This window comes from Hippocampus zosterae, chromosome 7 (genome assembly GCF_025434085.1).
Source record: "Hippocampus zosterae strain Florida chromosome 7, ASM2543408v3, whole genome shotgun sequence".
Classification (NCBI taxonomy): domain Eukaryota; kingdom Metazoa; phylum Chordata; class Actinopteri; order Syngnathiformes; family Syngnathidae; genus Hippocampus; species Hippocampus zosterae.
The window spans coordinates 17,140,812-17,158,245 of NC_067457.1; the positions used below are offsets into that span (position 1 = coordinate 17,140,812).

General features: G+C 45.2%; 1 protein-coding gene across 1 annotated transcript; it reads right to left on the bottom strand.

Annotated features, from left to right (window-relative positions):
• Nucleotides 1-3,296: 3,296 nt before the first annotated feature.
• mylipa (myosin regulatory light chain interacting protein a) lies at nt 3,297-16,991 on the bottom strand. Its single transcript, XM_052071167.1, has 7 exons — nt 16,714-16,991; nt 15,534-15,724; nt 7,501-7,686; nt 6,569-6,766; nt 6,251-6,415; nt 5,704-6,133; nt 3,297-4,483 (listed from the first exon to the last, which is right to left on the bottom strand). The coding sequence occupies exons 1-7, from the start codon at nt 16,798-16,800 to the stop codon at nt 4,271-4,273; spliced, it is 1,470 nt and encodes a 489-aa protein (XP_051927127.1). The 5' UTR covers nt 16,801-16,991; the 3' UTR covers nt 3,297-4,270.
• Between the last annotated feature and the right edge of the window lie 443 nt (nt 16,992-17,434).

The following is a 17,434-nucleotide window of genomic DNA, read 5'->3' on the forward strand; positions in this document are numbered from 1 at the left end:
AACACGGTCAAACGCACAAGGAGTCGAGCGTTTTTGGGTTGAAGGTGAATTCGGGGAATTTCCAGTGGTCGTACTGGATGCAAATCCTCCTCGATTGTCTTCATTACTTTTTTAAAAAAAATTAAGACCTCACCTGAAAGAAATCGCCGTTTTCGAAAACAAGGGTCAACATTCAGGGCAGTGAAAGTGTAACTTTCAAAGCGGCCAGCAGGTGGCAGCATACCTCCAGTAAACGGAAGCTCAGAGTCGTTGTCATGGCGACGCGAGGCTTTCCATGTAACTCACCCAAGCGCAGTGTTGGACACGTCAAATATTAACAATAATACTCATATTCTAGTTTAGTCTTAAATAGGTGAATGATTGAATATAAATTTCAATTATATAAACATTTTAAAACTCATGTTTAAATGTATTTTCATCTTTATTCATTTTACACAAGAAATAAAAGATTCCAAATCAACTCTTTAGTTCAGGTGTATGCAGCACGATTTGAAACCAAAGCGGCTTCAAACTTTCTCTTTGCTTTTCCCAGGTGATGTTGGAAGTTAAAGAGGAGGCAACATTTTTTTTTGACATTTTCAACATTGAAGCTAACCTCGCGCCCGAGTAGGCAGCCGTCAGCAAGTGCTCTCATGAGCCTTGCTTTTTTTTGTTGTTCTTGTGTTTCTTTTGTCACTTTGTGTTTGTTGTTACGTCGTGTGGACTTGATGTGGACCTTTTTCAGCATTTTTTGGCCACGACATTCATCAAGGAGGAGACTCTGTGCTTGGTGGTTGCGCCTTCTCGGCAGCATGGGTATACCAGCACTGTTTTTGACTGGAGGAATGTCGGCGCCATTTGACTGTCGTTGCTGGACAGTCCCGGGGCGCTTGTGTCTTGCGCCTGTAATGGGCAGCATTTTTCACAGCCCCGCTTTGTTCAGCGGAGAGATCGGTGCTGTTGAACGGTCTGCGGCTGGATGGATGGATGGAGGTCTTGAGGAGCCGACGATGAGAAGAAAGGAGCGTTGGCGCGGAGTGCCGATGCGGATTTGGAGCTGGGAGTCGCGGCTTGGAGTTTGAAGCGGATTATGTGGGACAGGAGAAGTGAACTAATCTCTTTTCGTCAATGGACGCTACAGCTTCGTGTTTGCTTTCAAAACTTTGCTTGTAGCAGACGTGTGCACATTTTCAGCATGATGTCTCTGATCCACTGGTGAAAGGACACTTTGATCCTCTCCTCTTTCATCTATAACTGCTTCAGACAACAAAGTGTATGCAGAAAAGTGGTGAAGATTGCACGACTGTCTCTGTCCTATGTGTTGTCTTGTGTTATTTTTGTTATTTTGACTTCAAAATGGCGCCGCGAGAGTGGCTGCCTTTCCAGCAGCTCCTATTTTTTTGTTGTTCAACTTCTTCCTTTCATAACTTTGCTGCTGTGAGTCTGGAATTTCTCCATTGCGAGACTAATAAAGGTTTTCTTAATCTTAACATGCTTCGCTTCTTCCCGTTTCATATTACTTTGAAGTGACGTCGATTATAAACGCGTTACAAGTCTGCTTGTGGGTCAGGTCAATCTTCTTGGGTCAAGTGGATGAGTCGAACATGGTTATGTGAACGCAGTCGGCTTAATTATTACCAGAGCGCATTTTCTTTTGCTTGCAATTTTTATTTGAGAGAAGGCTAAAATGTGTATGCATCCAAATACGTATGTGTGCACATATATTTGTTTTTATAAAATATTTCTGATCCTGGATTAAAGTTCAAATTATTAACCACTTATAATGTAAGACAGTCAATTTTAAGTTTAGTTTAATTTTAAGACAAAGTACTGAATCAAATGTATTTGAAATTAATGCATAAATTTGCAGTTTTTCATTGTTTTCTTTTCCTTTGTTGGCAATGCCCGCCTGCCTTGCCCTCTTCATGAGTCGTACGCCAATCATGCGTATTTTCGATCACATTAGAAAGAGGAAACGAGTCGAATCATTTCGTAGCGCCACCAAAAGTACACGAAGCGCGTCACGTAATCAGCACGAGCAATGCGAACTTCACCTTATCAGCGGGACTGCACGCACTCGCGCCGGATGGACCACGCAGCACTGCTCGCTGGACTTTGCCGTGACAAGACGTCGATTGAGAAAAAGCATTTCCTAAAACATAACGGCAAGATGTCAAGTTCCCCCCAGGAGAGTCATGCATTGGGATGGGGGACGGGGAGGGGGCGGGGGGGGGGCGACTCTCACATCCTCTCTCCTTGTCAATATTTGATTCAGATAATAAACTCGACCAAGCTTTTGGGGAAATATCCTTGCATGATTAACAGTTTCAACCAGAAACGCACGTAATTCTGTGCCAGATTCCAAAACAATTGTGTTGAGTTAACTTTTAACCTTTTTTTTTCTTTTCAAATGGACCTTTGCAGACCTTATCCTGTAAATCAATTGTAACTAAACTACAGGGTCAGGAGGAATAAGTGACATGCTACTCACAAAACAAAACGGAACTTAGCGGGATTTTGCAAAGTGTCAAAAAAAATATATATAGAGAGAGAGAGAGATATATTGATTATGAACCCCCCACCACCCAAAATGTTTCTAGAAAAAAAATCTAGAATCTAGAAAAAAATGAAAGGGGAAAACGTGATTATGAAGGGGCCCCAAGTTCTATTGCCAAAGTCAACCATCCACTGCAGGCCACCTTTAATCAATTTTCGTTTTTTAGTTTTCTTTTACTTTTATTTTCCAGTCTTAAACTTGTTTAATGTGCCCTACCTCTGTTGACAACATAGCCAACCGGGGTGGGGCCTTCTGCCACCTTAAATCATGTTTTTGTTTCGTTTTCACTGCCGGTCAAGCTATTTCAAATGATTGAGTAGTTTTACTTTATAGTACTTTTAAATGTTTTTTTTTTTGCTCAACCCCCCCGGCCCCCCCAAAAAATATTCCACAAGGCAAGACAAAATCTTGATTGCCCTTTTCTGTAAAAATAAAAATTCCATTGTTGAGTTGTTCTGGTGTCCCCATGCCACCACAGAGTAATTAACGTACATGACTAGAAAACAACACGTATAGAAAGAACTTGAAAAAGTTTGTTTACTTGACACATAATAACCTTCCTCTTCCAAACCTGTCGATCTGCTTTGAAAAATTGAGTTTGCTTTCCTCGTGGACGCAAATGCTCTTTTTGTTGTTGTTCCCTGCACGCAACTGTAAACTGTAAAGACGCTAATTGGGCCAAATGGAGGAAGCGGAGACGCGTAAAAAACATTTATTTAAACACATCACCCAACAAATAAAAGCCAAGCTTGTATTCATTAAAAAAACACAAAACTTTATTACTACTTTGTCCAGACATCATGTCTTAGAGAGCGTAGAATGCTTCAGAAAACAGAAACAAATCGCTACCTGTGAAAAATTAAAACCTTTTTCTTCTTCTTTGGAGTAGAAAGAAAGAAAGAAAGAAAAAGAATGCATCGGAAACAACGATGGCGGTGCTTCTATTTTAAGGCCAAAAGTCTAAAACTGAAACAACAACAAAATTGTGGATGCAGCTTCCTTGGTAAAGTGGCAATGTTCATTTTAAATAGTTGACATTTAAATAATAAAAAGAAAACGTGAAGCAGGCAGTTATTGCACACAATTCTGTACCCTTTCAAAAACCTCACGAGAACTCTTCTCTCATCGCGAGAGGAGGCTTTTAAAGCAGGGGGCCGGACGCCATTTTGATTTTTTGAGGCAGGCATTACAGGATCCGTTTTGCCATTTATGGAGGTGATCCAAATTTGTCCGACAACTGAGTTTTTTTTAATCACAGCGTGTGTGTGTGGAACACGGTGGCCAAGTTTGATCTTGAACCCCTGCTAAATTGTACAAAATGAGAGTTGCTCATGGAAATAATGTACGGTACTTCAAATAGTCTGCTCGAAAGCGGAGTGTCTGCAATCTGTGTACTGAGTGCATGTGGATCCGAGAGCTAATTTAGTCCCCTCATTGGCTTGCAAACGTGAACCAAAAATCGAAAAGAAACATTTGTTCAATAAAAGCTGAGAGAATTTAAAATGTTGGCAAAGCTTTAAAAAGTAAAACGATTGAAATCGAGATAAAAGGCGAGAGAGGGGTGACGTACGGATCAGCTCAACTGATCATTGAAGTTCGTGGTGGAGAGGACGAAAATCATTTGGCAGCACAAACACACACACGTATGAACACATCGGAAGTGGGGGTTGCCCATCAAGAGTCCAGGAAACGGAACACGGACCAAAAAAAAAAAAAAAGTGTCCGAGGCATCCCTCACGTATGCGTGAAGATTTTGTTGTAGTCGTTGCCGTCGCAGTCATGAGGGGAGGCCAGATCGCGGCAGATGGACGCGGGGATGCCGCCGCCTCCGCCACCCACCACGCGGTTGGCTCGCTGGCCGCTCATGGCCAGGTTGAGCAGGCTGGTGCAGGTGGGCAGGTAGACGTGCTGAACGTGCTCCACCTCCGAGCGACACACCGGACACAACTGTCAGGAAATAGGAAAGACACCGTCAAGGGTTTTTTTCATGCATAGCTCGCTGTTGGGGTTTGAAATATGAAAGCACAGATTTCAATGAGCGACTGTCGTAGACAAGTAGCAACATTCCACCCAAAAAAAAAAAAAAAAGTGATATGGAGGCGAATCTTGCGCGCGAACGTTATCACGAATAGTTCCAAGTCACCCTTAGCTCTCCTAACTGATTTGAACTTTATTAGAAGTGAGGCTGTTTCTTTAACGAATCAGATGTGAAATTTGTCTTCACATGGCCAGCTGATGACATCACCATTTTTCTGTTCTCGGGTTGGCTGCTCAGAGCAAGCCAGGTTCAGCTCGCAAAAATCTGCAAACTTTACATTTACTAGTCAGTATGTTGTATCTTGCTTGATATTTGTCATTTGATAAATACCGATTTCATTTTTGTACAGTGAAACTCCACTACAACAAAACCTACATGGGTGAAAATACCCCGTAATATGAAAACATCTTCATGCATCAACACCATTCCCACTTTCCTGCCACCCATACAATGAAAAAACCTCTTCTTGCGTTATACGAAATCTTTTTCTCTGCTCTTGCCTCGCGACGAGATTCAATACAATGAAGTCTAATCCAACAGCGACCTCTACTGCTTCATTCAGAAATGGCAAGAGCAACCACCACACTGGTTTACACATGCGCAGTAGTCCAGGAAGTATTTGTTATTGTTAGGTGCAGACGCAGCAAGAACGTTGCATTGCTAAAATGGCTACAAAACGGACTTTTGGATGTCAAGCTGCTAAGAGAAGAAGTGCTCCGACGCTGGAAGAGACGGTAAAAGTGATCAAAATCAAAGATGGATGAAGCAAAATAAAAGACATTATCCAAGAAATTGATGTAAATGAAAGTGAATGCTGATCGTAAGTTTCGCAATTTCTTTCCCTTTTTTCTTTCTACACTGACTATATGAAATGTCAAATAAATGTATGCTCATACTTATGCACTATTGGATTAAAAAAAGAGTACACACGTTTACGCGTGTGTGTTTACATCTGAGATCAAATTTGCTACAGTGAAAAACCCCCTGTTGTGACAGATTTTTTGCCGCAAATATGATTTCATTGTAGAGGAGTTTCACTGTATTGGTAGTTTCTCTAATGCAAAGGCATAGCAGGGAGTTAAGTTGGGTATGGCCCTGAAAATGTTGGCGGCGAAGACCCGAGTCTCACCTGCAGCTGGTTGGCGCATGTCTGGCAGCACACCAGGTGCCCGCAGGGGCAGAAGGCAGCGTTGATCTGCTCCTCGCAGCACAGCATGCACAACAGCGCCTCCTGTAGTTTGTGCAGCCGCTCCTGCAGCGCCCGACTCTGCTGGCAGCTGCCGCAGTCGGAGCCGTCGTCGTCGTCGTCGGAACCGTCCTGGCGATTTGGTGAGCGCGGGTGTGTCGAGCGTTCACCCCCGGAGCGGGACATCAAATCCACCATGCCAGCGTTGTAGAGGGCGCGCCGCGCATGGTCGTAGACTTCCTTTGAGGTGCGGCGGATGTCGAAGACGTACTTCTTGCCCAGGTTGATGTTCTCGTTTAGGAAGAGCGATGCCAGGTGGCCTTTGAAGTCGCGGCTGTACTGCATCATCACTGCATTGGTCACGGTGTCGCACCTTAATGGACGGACAAAGGGCACAACTTGAACTTTGACTTTTTGGAGTTACCGGCAAGAAGTTGCTCGATTTGTTGTCTGCTTTGTTGTCACGGGCGGCGCTGAATGGTCCGCTTACCGGTAGAAGGCGTGGGTCTCTGTGATGGCTCGGTATAGGCCACTGGCGGCGCGGTTGCTGATCAGCTTGAAGATGAGCACCACGCTGTCATTGTTGTCCTTGATGACAGTCAGGTACACAGTCTTGCCTGACTGAGTGGCAATCTGAATGACGGGGTAGCTAACTCTGCGCAGAGGAGGCGACATTTATCAATGACATGCTCGGATGAAGGGGCATCCAATTCTTATCGCGCAGCACGGCCAAAACCCCAAAGCGCACTTCAGGCCATGGGCTGAAGAGGAACATTTAGTGAAGAGGTCCGTGGAAGGAGGGACGCACCGGTTGATGAGGCTAAAGTCCTCCTTGCACACAGCGATGCCTTCGGGGCCGACGCCGATGGCCAAGCGCTGGGCGTTGGCGTCACGGGCCCAGTGCCACTCCACGCCATAGTGCTCCAGCGAAGAGACCAGCTGCAGGGCTTGGTACTCTACCGAGGTCTGGCTCAAGCCCTCCAGGGCCTTGTGTCTGGACACGATGCTGTGATGACAGGTCGGCAGTTTTATTCAGCAGACAAAAAGAAAAAAAAAAGTACAGTATTGGCCCGAATATAAGACGGCCCTGATTATAAGACGACCCCCCTCTTTTTCAAGACTCAAGTTTGGAAAAAAATACCTTTTGAACCCCAAATACATTTTTATACAGAAAATAATTACAGTAAATCTGAAACAAATGATTATAACAATATATTTGAGAGAAAAAAACTGTTATTTTACCTCATTTAAATCTTAATATCTGAATCTATCAATTGTTTGAAGACTCTGCCTCATTTATCACCATCATCTTGAAGTTTACATCATAACTTCCCCTCAGCTGCCGGTTAACCTGGCCGATCTTCGACCCACTTTTCTCCAGATTGTCGCTACGTTTCTCCATTTTCTGTTATCTCTTCTATTATTTTCTTCTTTTCTTTCATACCGCTATTTTTTATTTTTCTTCTTCGTGCTACTGCTATTTTTATTTTTATTCTTCGTGACAGGGGTTGGCCTGCCTTTGGCCTGGGGAGTCAAGTTCAGCATCTGGCACCATCTAGCATTGTGAATGGGTATAATGTCTAGACCCCGAATACAAGTCGACCTGCAATTTTTTCAGTCCTATTTCGATGCAAAAAACAGTCATACTGTAGGTTGCGTAAGAACTTAAAAGTGCAATGCTCCTACTCGTATTGATCTCTGACTGCACTTGTTACATACACAGTGTAATTCCCCCCTTACCTGTTGACAGTAGCGGGACACGGCTCCTCCCCGCAGAGCTCCGAGTACCAATACTGGGCTGTGTTTTGGTTGTAGTCGCCGAACTCGGCCTGGGCCAGCAGAGCGCTCAGTTCCTCGGCCTGCTCCGAGCCCATGCGCAGGTGGCCGTTGTGGAGGTCCTCTTTCACATGTGTGAAGAAAATGTGTCTGGGGGGGGACAAACGGAGTCCGGTTACCGCAAGAAATTCTGATTCAGTGTACTAGAAGTCTTGACTATGTGACCTGGCCAACTGGAACAGGCACCCTCGACAGAGTCACAATGACTCACTTTCTGTTTTCAGTGCCTCCGTAAAGATGCACAATCAGAAGTTCCAGCAAGAAGAGCTTTGAGTCTCACCGCAGGTGCTGGTGACATTATTTGGCCAGCGATTGCTACTTTTGATCGCACAGTGCTTTGTGGGGGGTGAAATTTATCAGCCGGCTCAGCTCGATTGAAAAACGCGACGGCATTACGAGAAGAAACTGTTTATGTTCCGCTCGAACAACGTGGCGAGAACACGGAGTTCTGGCCCAGCCAAAGAAAACAGCAACCACTGTGAAAAATACGCGTCTGCTTGGGGAGGTGGGCGGCCATTGTTTTGTCCACAAGATGTAAGGAATTCTTCAACAGCGGGAGACGAGTACACCATGACATCATCACTCAGTCTTTTGAACTGAAGTAACCTCAGCCTACAACGCCTCCTTGTCGTTGACCTCTAGCACAGTAACTTTTAAGAAGATTGGAACTGTAAATCAGGTTGGGCAGGCCTACTAGTGACTCACGTCGGTACACTTTTTAAGTCTCACATCTGCCACGAAGCTACATGATCTAGTTTGGGAATGACCTCAACTCCAGCGTGATGCATCGGACCCTTACACAAAAGGACGGTGAGCTGGAGAAAGTCACAAAAGAGTCGTTTGATTGGGCTGTGGTATGGACTAGCGGTGCCTGAAGGCAGCCCATTTACTAACTTAGGGGTAGTGTCGCAGGTAAAACAAAGGCCAGATGGCAAATGTGTGAAAAGTAACTTAGAAATGTTGAAAATGAGGTGTGAGAATTTAGCACCGGATACGAGTTATTCCCTCCCCCCACCCGTTAATTAAGATTTGACTTGCAGGATGCCGCAGTAGCATTCCACCTTGCTGCATTCTATATAAAAGGCACAGAAGGATAAATGTTGGATGCGACAGCGAGCCAGTATTGGTTTTAACTGGACGAGACGTCTAGACGAGCCCCAACAATGTGGAATGGTGGGCGATGAAGCGACCCTGCTTCGGGGTTATCATCAGAGACGGGGCGGAAACTGTGGGAAAGCGAAGAACTGAAAATCGAAACGGGGCTGTGACGTTTACTACCAGACACCGGCTTAGTCCAGCAAGTCCTGATTGCAGGATTTTGTGTCTGCGGCTGAAATGGCGGATATGGCAACCCTTCCAAGACAACAGATACTCAAGTTCGATTTTTAACATGTTAAACTGTTCGACTTCAACATAGCTCAAGTCTCTTGCCGACCTCTTCCGAGGAGCTGGTCCGCGGGGGGCACGACAGCGCGACAGTGGCGCTTCCTTATCCGGTCTTCGGGGGCCATCCTAGACATACTCAGGGGGCCGAATCGACTTCAACTACAAGGGCCACTCCCGACAAAGCCAGAGCATAACAAACATGCCGTCAAACATCCCGTTCTTAGCCCACTGGCTACCCTCTTGCACGCAGCACAACAAACACTGCTCCATTGTGTGAAGCGCAGCGGGAGTCATGTGACGCAGTGCCGCTAGTTTTGCGGGCCTACCTGATGCAAACAATAGACTGGAGAGCGGCAGGGCTCCGACCCGGGGTTACTACAGGGCAAGGCGCAAGGCGGGGTTACTACAGTTGAGGCGGAGCCGGGTTACCATCGGTCGCCGAGCATCAATGCAGCCCAACACATTTTAAGACGGACATTTTCTCAATCGAGTAAAATGCAGAATTGTTTCCGTTTATGGTTGCCTCTTGAGTTATCTCAACGTCTGTGCAGACCTCTGCCGAGGTCAAACTCCCTGCATTTGGATCCAATTCAAAATTGTTAAACCATAAATAGCTTTCTACCGCAACGTTTTACCACCGTCCTGTTCTTTTGCTCCTGTAATCCTATCAAACTAATATTGCCGTGATGATAACAACCGGGTGGCCCGGTGATCCAGTGGTTAGCGGGTCGACCTCACTGTGCAGAGGTCGTGGGTTCGACCCCGGCTCCGGCCTCCCTGTGTGGAGTTTGTATGTTCTCCCCGTGCCTGCGTGGGTTTTCTCCGGGTACTCCGGTTTCCTCACATTCCAAAAACATGCATCGCAGGCGGAGTGAACACTCTAAATTGTCCCTCGGTGTTGAGTGTGAGCGCGGATGGTTGTTCGTCTCCATGTGCTCTGCGATTGGCTGGCAACCGGTTCAGGGCGTCCCCCACCTACTGCCCGAAGACAGCTGGGATAGGCTGCAGCACCCCCCGCGACCCTTGTTAGGGTAAAGCTGATCGGAAAATGGACAGCTGGATGGATAATAACAACTGAACATTCTGGGTCAGGACAGAAAAACATAACAAGGCAACGGCAGCGACAGCGGTGCGCTACAAACCAACAAATGACGACAATGACCAAACATCCGATGCGGTGGTCCTCAAAATCGAATGTAACACGAGTCATCCCCGGCGAGCCCAGTGCACAGTTGTCGACTGGTACCCGCCCATGTCAACAGGTGCTGGCGTTTGGCTCAGGACAAACATTTATTTTTAAAAAGAATCTGCAAGGAAGCTGACAGCTCTTTTAGTCTGACTGCCCTGAGGCGGAATGCGAGGGAACGAGCAACTCTCCCGCGGCAGCGGCACAAAAACAAAACTGCTTCTCACGCCGGCAGTGTAAATAAATAAAAACGAGCCACGCTGTAAATGAAACTCGTTCAAAAGTTTGTCCAGTAAGTTTCCGGGTGAACTGCTGCGGGCCACAGCTGGCGGAAGGCCGAAATTTTGTAGCCACAAACTTTGTGGGTTTTGGCTCAAGCTCTGACACCCGTTCAGCCAAGATACGACGAGTTGTTTTTTTGGCCACCTGATTTGAGCAGGCCATTTAACTGGTCTGAAAATGTATTTTGTTGTGAGAGGCTTTTGGGTTTCTCTGTAAAACTGCTGTACCAATGTAGGATCTTCCACCTGGAGGGGGATGCCGAGAACAAAACGTCTCCTACATTAAGTGAAACCCAACACCGCCGCTTGGACGCTGCAGTCGCTCGCAGCCAATCACCCGCAAGAGTTTCCGTCCCAACAATGCGGTTTGTGCTGCCGTTCCCAAATGCCGGGGGTTACTAGCAGTCAATGAACTGCAGTAAACTCTCTCATCAGTCTGCGCTTCAAAACCAATGTCGTATTTTGTACAGATTTTGTGCTACCTTGTATATTTTGTGGCTAAAATCAGTTTTTTCCCTTTCCTTCTCACCCCATACAAACATTTTGTTCAAGCAAAGAATGTTTCAACTAGATACTCTAGCTCAGCGGTCCCCAACATTTTTTGCTCCATGGACCGGCTTCATGTCAGACAATATTTTCAGGGACCATCCTTACAACAATCTAATAGGATGCAATCTGCATGAAAACCGTGGTATTTTCCAAACATAATAATAAACACGAATCATGACACGAGGAATGTCCTATCTGGCCGCAATATTCTCTGGTTGCTGTGGTAACATTTAAACCTGCCTTCAAAATAAGATACGCCGCAAATACAAAGTGCATGAAAAATACGACTCACCATCGCCGCATTTTATGCAGAGTGGGCTTAGTGCGTGGGAATCTCCCGTTGAGATAAATCCGTATTTTAAGTAGGAAATCCTAATACCGTATTAAATGTAGCATTCTTTTTCTTGAAATTCGTAGGCTCCTCTTCTGTCTCTTGGGTCAGGGTCTTTTCCCCTTCCCAAAGATGTTCGTTTTTTGCTAATTTTGCTAGCTCCTGGGTTTCATTTTAGTGATCATGCGATCGAGAAGTGTGCCTTTACCTGAGTCAAGAGTGGTATACTGTAGACCAGGGGTGTCAAATTCAATTTTGTCGTGGGCCACATTGTAGTTACCGTTTCCCTTGGAAACGTCAAGAATAATGGTTTATTCAACTATTGTTTAAGTAACTCCAACGAGGGGTTTGCTAACAAGAAAATGCTTACAATATGTCTTTGTGTTCCAAAATTCTCATATGTAATAACATTTTAGCAAACATCAGGGAAGTTGCCACCTTTGCTTTGCTTTGCTTTCACGGGCCACATAAAATGATGTGGCGGGCCCCCGGGCCGTGTGTTTGATATCTGTGCTGTAGACAGGTGTAACAGAGAATCCGGTAATTTTTCAAAATAAAACATCTTTCAGATTCCGAAATGAATAAAACAGATGAAAGTTATTTATTCTTTCTGTGCGACCCGTTACCAAATGACCCACGGACCGATGCCAGTCCGCGCCCCAGGGTTTGGGGACCGATGCTCTAGATACTGTTAAAAATAAATAAATAGAAAGAAATACTGGCTCACAACTGCAAACTGCAAGTTAAACTTTAGCTTGAGGCTAGACAACTAAAAACACAAATATAAAAGGTTAAAAGATTAAATACCCGCTGATAAAAAAAAAAAAAAACTGTGCCAATAGCCCGTGCCCTGCTGTTTCACCCGACGCTATCTCAATCAAATAGCAGGGGGTGGGACACACACACACACACACGCAGCCTCCAGCGGGTGAAGTTTAACGACGCAAAGCGGTTTGTTGGACCACATCGCAGAAAGCCAGATTAATGCAAATAAGATGCTTAACTACAACAACAACGCAAGAACAACCTCATTTTGTAGCGCCTCGCCACCGGAAGGTCTCCATGTCCTTATTTCATGAAGCTTAAAGCCTATTTCACGCATTTAAGGAGCTAAAAAAAAAATAACAGATAGCCCATGAAGCCAAAAGTGTTGGCTTTGAAAGTTAACCCTTTCAGGGACAGCAGTTACTACAACGGACAGCTTATCGGGTTACAGGCTGCATGAAAGGGTTAAAGTAGCACTATTATTATTTTCTTTTGTGTGTGTGTTCAAAATGAAGTCGTGCTACAGTCAATTTTTAAAGTGATTCATTGCGTCAACTCCTTTCAACTCAGCAAACTCTGCTTTCCAAACAGCCGCCACTCGATAAGCTCGTGGAAATTAAGCCAGTTGTAGGGGTGATGCATTTTAACCATTTGTCGTGGGGGGGGGGGGGGGGGGTATTCATGGACCACGTGCCATTTGCACGCCATAGGTTACGCACAACCTAAACGGCAGGCTTGAGCCACCCCGTCAGCTGGACGTGGCAGGCGAGCGGCAACTTACGTAAGCAATTTTGAGCGCGCTCAGTGCAGCGCATGTTACATAACGCAAACGCCCTATAAGAAGAAGAGGGGTGGGGGGGGGGCGTATAGATGGAAAACAAGCCTGGAACTTGGCGCCCCCTTTTTTCTTTTTTAGTGGGGGCTTTGTCTCAAACTGCTGATCAGGCTCAGTCGCCGCACAAACATGTTGCAAGCGTGCCACACACTTGACACAATAGCGCATGAACACACAAGCAGCCTCGTTTCTGATGTATGTGTGTGTGGTAATCTTCCAAAAGCAGCAGTTGAACATTACCTATGTGCGCAGCACCTTCTCTACGTGCCTTTTGCATAACAGATTGGTGAGTGTGTGTGTGTGCACGCGCATGTAACACAATGGGGCGTGCCTGCTGAGCGACGTCAACCAGCTCACATTAAGTAGGTCAAGGGTGACGGCGGCCCTGAAAACGAGACTTCCTGCGCAAAGTCAACACGTTCGAAAGGAATCGGAAGTGCAGAATCCACAAATAATTGGGAATGGGTTCCCCAAAGCCAAAGTTCATAAATGCCCAACCAGAAACTCATGGGGCTCACTCTGTGCTGTTATTCTATTCAAGAAATTCTAATGCAAATGTTGCAAGTTGTTTAAATGTAATTCCGGATTGTTTCCACCTATTTTTGGGATCGCCCGGTTTCTGTTCTTTTTCCAAATTGTATCCAACATGCAGTACAATGGAGGATTGGGAAACACCGTCACTCAAGACCCTAGTGAGCCTTGACAAGAAGAATTCCTGACTCAGTGCTTTGCGTCTCCCACTTGTGTCTGCTCGCGGCTATGAATAGAAACGGGACTTGGACGTAGCACGTTCGGCTGCACATATTGTTTCGGTGATTCATCACCGTTACATTTAGAGAAGCTATAACGATCAAATACCTTTAGATTCCAGGTATTGCACCGAGGCTCCAGTGCGTTTGCGACCTTTGTGAGGATAAGCGGATTAGAAAATGGATGGATGGATATTGCACTGGTTAGACAGTCCTATTAGACAATTAGCAAGACTTGTGGCTCTTATTTCTGTCCACTTGGGGTTGCCATCCTCATATTCTGCACTGGTGAATCTGATTTTGATTTAATGAGCTAACATCGATATTGGATCGTAGATGCGCTACACCGGTTTGGCTTTGTAAATAAAATGTATTTTTTAAGTTTGAACTGATGGCAATTGAAATGCCCACTCCACCTTAAACAGATTTTGAGTACACTTTGTGTGGGTGCTCAATTCCGGGAATTGATGCAATAAATAAATAATTCATTGTAAAACGAATGGTGCAAGAAGCGGGACATCCAAAAAAACAAAGGCTTCGCCATACTGTGCTGTTTCACATGTTGCCTGTCAGAACAAGTGCTGACTCGCCCCCCTTCACAGAACCCCGCGCCAGCCCTCAGGCCCATATTTGGAAACTTTTGAGGCAGAAAGTAAAACGCAGAGGATGACCCGCCAACTTTATCAAGATGATTTTTTTTCTTCTTCTACAATTGATGTGTTCAAACGTGTTTCATTTACAAATTTACATTTCATAATTAAAAAAACACTTTTAAAAAAAATTCTAGGGTTAAAAATTAAAGTTAATTAAAAACAGACCCTTTCTGATATCAGCCCATGGTTCATTAAGATATCCTTTATTTGTCCCGCAATGGGGAAATTTACAGTCAGAGTTCTGTTATCTGTTAAATGGTTAGCAAAAAAAAAAAGAAAATTGGATGTCAACTAAAGGCAAATAACCAGCGAATTAAATGAAATAAAATAACAGAGTTATAAAAATAAATAGTGTTTTAAAAATGTACACCATTTTAATGTGTCAGTGTCAATAAAATAAATCGATTTAATTTAAAACAGTACACACTTAAACGTATTCAAAATCGGATTTTAATAGAAATATGTTTTTAAAAATTCAAATAAAACAGAGTAAAAGTAAGATTTAAGAAACCATTTGACAAAAAAATATATACAAGTTAAGCAAACCTTTATTTTATATTATATATATATATATATATATATATATATATATATATATATATATATATATATATTAAATAATGGGAACTAAAAAGGCTGAATTATTTATTTGGCAAATGCATGTTTTTTTTTTCTTGTTCCGGATTAAGCAGGTTTCAAATTTTGGGGCCTTTGGAATTGCCCAAGCAACTAAATGTGCATCTTGTCAGAGCAACCTCAATTCCCCTGACAAAATGTGAGGCCAGAACATACCGGCTGCAGCATTTTTCCAAGCGGCTGACGCAAAAATGTCAAAGTGGCGTTTTCGTCCGGCGCAACGTTGTCACTCATTCCCAGCCTGAGTGGGGGGGAAGGGGGCGGCAGTGACAGAGGTCCCGGAAAGTGGGGGGCAGGGGCGCCAGGCAAAGAGCTGCTGGCTCACAACTCCTGCTGCACCACAACGACCTGTAGTAACCCCGGAAGAGCTTGGGAATGGGGTTACTAGAGGACGTTTTGTAGTGAGTAGCTAACTACACTTGCATTGCGCTTTCAATGATGGAAGCCACCAAGAAACCTCTGCCGAAATTTCCAATCCTGAGCTTGACCCAAAAACCCAAATGTAATCGACCCTCCTGATCAATCGACGAGCCCCGCGGGCAAATCATTTGAAAGCGTGTCAATACCTGGTTTGTTCCTGCAGAATGAGATGAGGCTCGACGAAGAATTTGACCCGCAGCCTCAGTCGACACGGTGCCACGTTGTCCACTTGCTGGCAGATGCGATTCCGCAGGTTCATCCACAGGTTCTCCCCTTTGCTGCCAGTCAACTGCAGCCCAAAGTAGTCTACTTCAATGATGCCCAACTTCCTGCAAACCTGTAGAAAAGAGAGTGAGAAAAAAAGACCAGTCATAACATTTTTTAACAATACCGCAAACAAAAACAGCGTCATGAGAACGTTTCACTTAAAAAAAAATGACCGAGTTTATCAAGTATGATTAAAATGATTACGAGAAACGAACAGCTGTAAAGAGGCATCTTAATTCTTGTAACATTTTCCGGAAAAATAAAAGAAGGTTGTTAAGTTGCACAAGAAAGAGAAAATACCGCAACATAAGGGGGGGGGGGCGTATGGGGGACGAGAAAAAAAGTTATACAAAGAGTCAAAATGTGACGGGGGGAGAATATTAAAAATATTTATTGTTAGTTGACTCCTGTCATGCCATCGCTCTTTCTCACCGAGGTGTCAATCACAACAATAGAGCTATGACGGACATGTTCAACTCCGGCCCTCGCGGACAGAGTTTGGACTCCCCCCGAGTTGTTGTTTTGACTTTTTGCGAGAGGATGTTCCTCCGACTTTACAGCCCGGAGGCCACGCCCCCTCCGCAGCAGCGGCGGCAGTAGTAGATGCAACCGAGGGACTCCAGATTATATAACATGATCAAACTCCGTCAAGGCCCGCGTACTAACTACAGAGCCGTACGGGAATTTGACGAAAAGTGGACTTTTAAAAAGTGCGGTCCAAAAACTTTCGCTTTGTTTGGATTCCGGTGGAGAGGCGGACAGCGAAGGCGCTCGGCGATGAGAATGAACTCGAGTAACCTTTGCAGAGCAAGCCGTTCTTGTGGATGCGCCTTCACTTTTGTTGCGGTGTGCCGCATCCGCAATTTAGGATCCTTGCGACTTCTTGCGTGAAGTTTCTCGCTAATCTGTCCGATTCACGTGGAACATTGAACAGCACACCGGAATGAAGTTTGTCATGATCACTGGAGCCAAATCGCACGTTCCGCGCGTTACTCTTCCGATTTACTTGAAAAGGTATCGGATGGCGTCTTTTGTCCCGGCGCAGACGCTGAAGCTCACCTTGTTCAAGCAGTCTTCTCCCTTAGCCTTGGCGTCAACTTCCACTTCCATCACCACCGAGTCCGGACGCGTAACGTGGCAAAGCATGTTGGTTTGGGTTGCGACTCTTTGGTACACGCGTCACTCGAACAAACGAACAACTCAAACAGTGGTCCAGCCTTCTTGAGTCTTCGACATGACATGGAGTCCCTCTCGTCACTTGCGTGCGCCTTTCTTTCCTCTCTACTCTCTCCTCTCTCCTCGTCGGTACGTTCCTTGTGGCCCAGCTGCGTTCACCGGCTGCGGATATATTGCTGGAGCCCAACGTACAAGCCCCGCCCCGTTTGCCGACTGACTAATAGCGAACATGCTGTCAAAAGTCTACCGGTTTTTCGACAAATCAGAAGTGTCGTTGCATCGGAAGCAGCGGCCAGGCGTTCACGGCGCCCTCTTGTGGCGGCCTCGCGTCCGTCAACAAACCCGCTCCTGATCAAGCAGACACTTCGGACCACTCGAGCAGAAACAGGAAGTTTAATGGCTTGTGCGCGGCTTGACGATGTTTCTTTCAATTATATATGGGAACACAGTCCAGAAATAGTGACGGGAACGCATAAGAGGATGCTTCTTCAACGCTATGACCTCATGCGCGGTGTGGAAGTCCAGGGAAATGCCAACAAAAAGACATTTTTGATATCATGTAGTACCTACATGATATCAAAAATGTCCTTTTTACATTGTAGGA